We start from the raw sequence: 3,212 nt of genomic DNA, 5'->3' as shown, positions 1-3,212 counted from the left end.
ACGTGCGGCCGTTGGGGCGACTGCAGAACCCAGAGAGTCAGGCTGTGTACGCAAGCTATATAGTGAGGTTTGTCTGCTTCTATCTACGCGTGCTAGGAGATGAAGAGCAGCAGATTATGCGTTTCCGACAGCAGCGCGACACAGCTGCTCGATCTGAAAGCAGTGCGGCGTTGAGCAGCGACGAAGACAGCGAAGACGAAGCGGAAGGCAGTGAGGCTGACGACAACAGCCTGCGGCCCTGGCGCAGGACACGCAGTAACAGGCACCAGACATGATGAAGGACACGCGCGAGCTCTTCACGTGGACAGCTGAGCAGAAGTTGTATGCGATCAGGCTGTGGGACGCGCTAGATGGCGACGACAGAGGCGCTCAGACGGAGGCGCTTCTTGCGTCTATCAGCTTGTTCATCTTCACGACGTATCATCCTGTGGCGTTGTCTACTGGTTTGATTCAGTTTTTGCAGTGCTTGGGATTGATGTAGACACGGGCCGCTTGCGGACTGCAAAGAACTACTCGTACATGCTGGCGGGGATGGTGTACTGCGTGCGGGTGCTCGCTCTAGAGAAGCTGCTCCCAGGAGGGCAGCGCGACACGCAGACAGAAGAAGACCGCGACAGTTTTCTGGCAACGCGGCACAAGCAGCTAGCAGACGGCACGTTCAGCCCGATGAGCGAGATGATCAGCATGCTGGCGTACGGCAAACACATTGGACTTACAGCCGGCAACTCAGGCAACGCTTACTGGTCAGAGGACAAGCAGACGTTCTATCTGAACGGCCGACTGATCGTCATCCGCCGCTTCTGCAAGATGGCGCAGGACTTGTTGGCTGAAACAGAGCAGATGCTGTGGGAGCTTTGCTGGGTGGACGGCGAGGAAGAGCGGGTTACCGTTGATTTGAAGCAGGTAGTTGACGACGTCACGTTCACAAAACGACGCACGTCGTTTGTCGACGCTCAGGCAAAAACTGCAAGGCGGGCTACCCGATAAGGGCGCGTGGAGGACACCAAATCGCAGCGAAACAGGTTTAGCGTTAGGGTTTTCGCTTAATCAAGAAGCACATTTTGGTGGTCCCTCGCGCAACCCTAACACCCCTGAATCGCGATCAATTTTACTTGGATCAAAAAACGTCTCATACAAACTCGATTTCTACGTACTTTGCGCAGCAACGCTAAGCGTTTGGTCTGTAACTTTAGTAAAACGCAGTGCTGTTTTGGTAAGTAGGGTTAGGGTTTCTGCACAATGGAGCTTGTGTGGGACAGCCGAGCAACAGCACCCTAACAGGCAAACATTATAAGCAGCAACACTGCGAACTCCCGCAAGTGGCTGCAGCAGCTTGCGCTCAGCAACTGCGACAGCGTATTTAGCTTTCTTGAAGACTTTAGTGTTATTGTTTGCAAGCAGCACTGCACAGCAGTAGTGAGTCTGGATGCGCATCTCTGTAAACACCATGCTGCATCTGCTGCGCTACGGCGACAAATACTTGAGCGCTTCAGTCAATTTAAGACTGTCGCTCTAAGCGCAATTGAGCTCCTGGACGAGCCCGCGCAGCCGCTGGACGAGCTTGGAGAGCCGCTTGATGGTGCGCAGTGCAAGACGTGCAGCTGGATTACTGTTACAAAGATGAGATGCGCAGGCATTGCAAGAAAAACACCAGCAAGCTTGGGTAGGGAGAAAAGCTTGCTCTATGATAGTAATAGTGCAGAGCTTCTTTTGCACTGGGGGGCTGCAAAAATATTATTGTTAAGGCTGGTGCTGTTGAAAATAGGCAAAATTCAGACCTAAATCAGGTGGTTGAAGAACAACTTAATGCATGGCGCCAGGTGCGAAATCAGCTTGAAGAAGATATACAGGTTATGGGCAACGCTGCAAAGACTGATAAAACCGGCTGGTTCAAGCGAACAGGGTGGTTGGAGTTCTTAAAAGGCCGGAATCTTGTTTATCTAGCCCATCAAGCCCGCTTACCTGACCGCAACGAGGTGAAATTGCAGGCAGCTGCTCAGCTAACAGAGCAGCTGATTGAGAAGTGCGTCAGAGGCTTAGCAACGCTTCCACAGGAAACCCGGCGATGGCTTCGTAGTGCGCGGCAGACAGATATCGATTAACAACTGCTGGCGCGACTGCAGAACCCTGAGAGTCAGGCGACGTACGCTGGCTATATGGTCTGATTCGTCTGCTTCTATCTTCGCATCATCGCAGATGAAGAGCGCCAGATGGACAAGTATCTATCGCAGAGAGATCAGGCTATTCACAGCAGCGAGGAGTTAAGCGGCGATGGTGCTGGCACAGAGAGCGAGTACAACGACAGCAACGACGACAACAATGCTGATAGCGACGGCAATGATAGTGTGTGCTAGAGCGCTGACCGCGTTAAAAAGCGCTGACAGACATAATGAAGGATGCGGCGTGAAGTGTTTAGCTGGAAGGAGGATTAGAAGGCGCTGGCGATTTGGCTGTGGATTGCTCTTGATAACGGTGACCGAGCAGCTCAAATCACTGTTCTGCTGGACTTGCTGAGTTTGTTCATACTTACGAGCTATGGCAATGAGGTGTTGTTAGCTGGATTGGTGCAGTTTCTTGCTGTGCTAGGCATAGACACCAAGACAAAACGCTTGCGCACTGCAAAGAACTACTTGTATATGCTAGCAGGGATGGTGTATTGCATCTGGGTGGTTGGAGTTGAGAAGCTTCTTCCCGCAGCAGGGCGCGATGAGCAGATAGAAGAAGCGCGGGACAGGTTCTTGGAAATGCGCAAGAAGTATCTGGCCAACGGCTCGTATAGTCCGACGAGTGAGATGATCAGTCTTCTAGCATATAGCAAACACGCTGCGCTGAACAAAGGCAATGCTGGCAACGCGTACTGGTCACTGGACAAGAAGATCTTCTATCTCAACGGGCGGCCTATCCAATATGAGGTGACGAGAGAGGCCCTATCCAATATGAGGTGACGAGAGAGGCCCTTCTCGCAGCAAAATTAGCTTAATATCGCTTAGCGTTAGGGTTTCGCACTAAAATTAAGGAGGCGACTCGTCAAACTTCATGTACCCAACTCATCAGAAACAAAGCACTGCACAGCAATTTCGCTCATACAAAGTCGTCTTGTACGCGTCTGAATATTGCGCCGGTATTGTTGTTTTCAACAAATTACAGATCTACTGATACAGCAGGGTTAGGGTTAACTTGGGGTTAACTTAGGGCTCACGATGGGCTAGTGT

The 3,212-nt window shown here is 51.6% G+C and overlaps 1 protein-coding gene across 1 annotated transcript; it reads left to right on the top strand.

The window, feature by feature from the left end:
• Positions 1 to 274: 274 nt before the first annotated feature.
• Positions 275 to 2,945, top strand: C7974DRAFT_370735 (uncharacterized protein; the record flags this gene model as incomplete). Its single annotated transcript, XM_046139978.1, has 3 exons — positions 275 to 390; positions 2,133 to 2,143; positions 2,482 to 2,945. 3 exons carry the CDS (start codon positions 275 to 277, stop codon positions 2,943 to 2,945), a joined length of 591 nt encoding a protein of 196 aa, XP_045990782.1.
• Between the last annotated feature and the right edge of the window lie 267 nt (positions 2,946 to 3,212).

The sequence above is a fragment of the Boeremia exigua genome (assembly GCF_020726555.1).
Source record: "Boeremia exigua strain MPI-SDFR-AT-0100 chromosome Unknown C7974scaffold_23, whole genome shotgun sequence".
Taxonomy (NCBI): Eukaryota; Fungi; Ascomycota; class Dothideomycetes; order Pleosporales; family Didymellaceae; genus Boeremia; species Boeremia exigua.
This window is presented reverse-complemented; position numbering and strand designations above follow the sequence as displayed.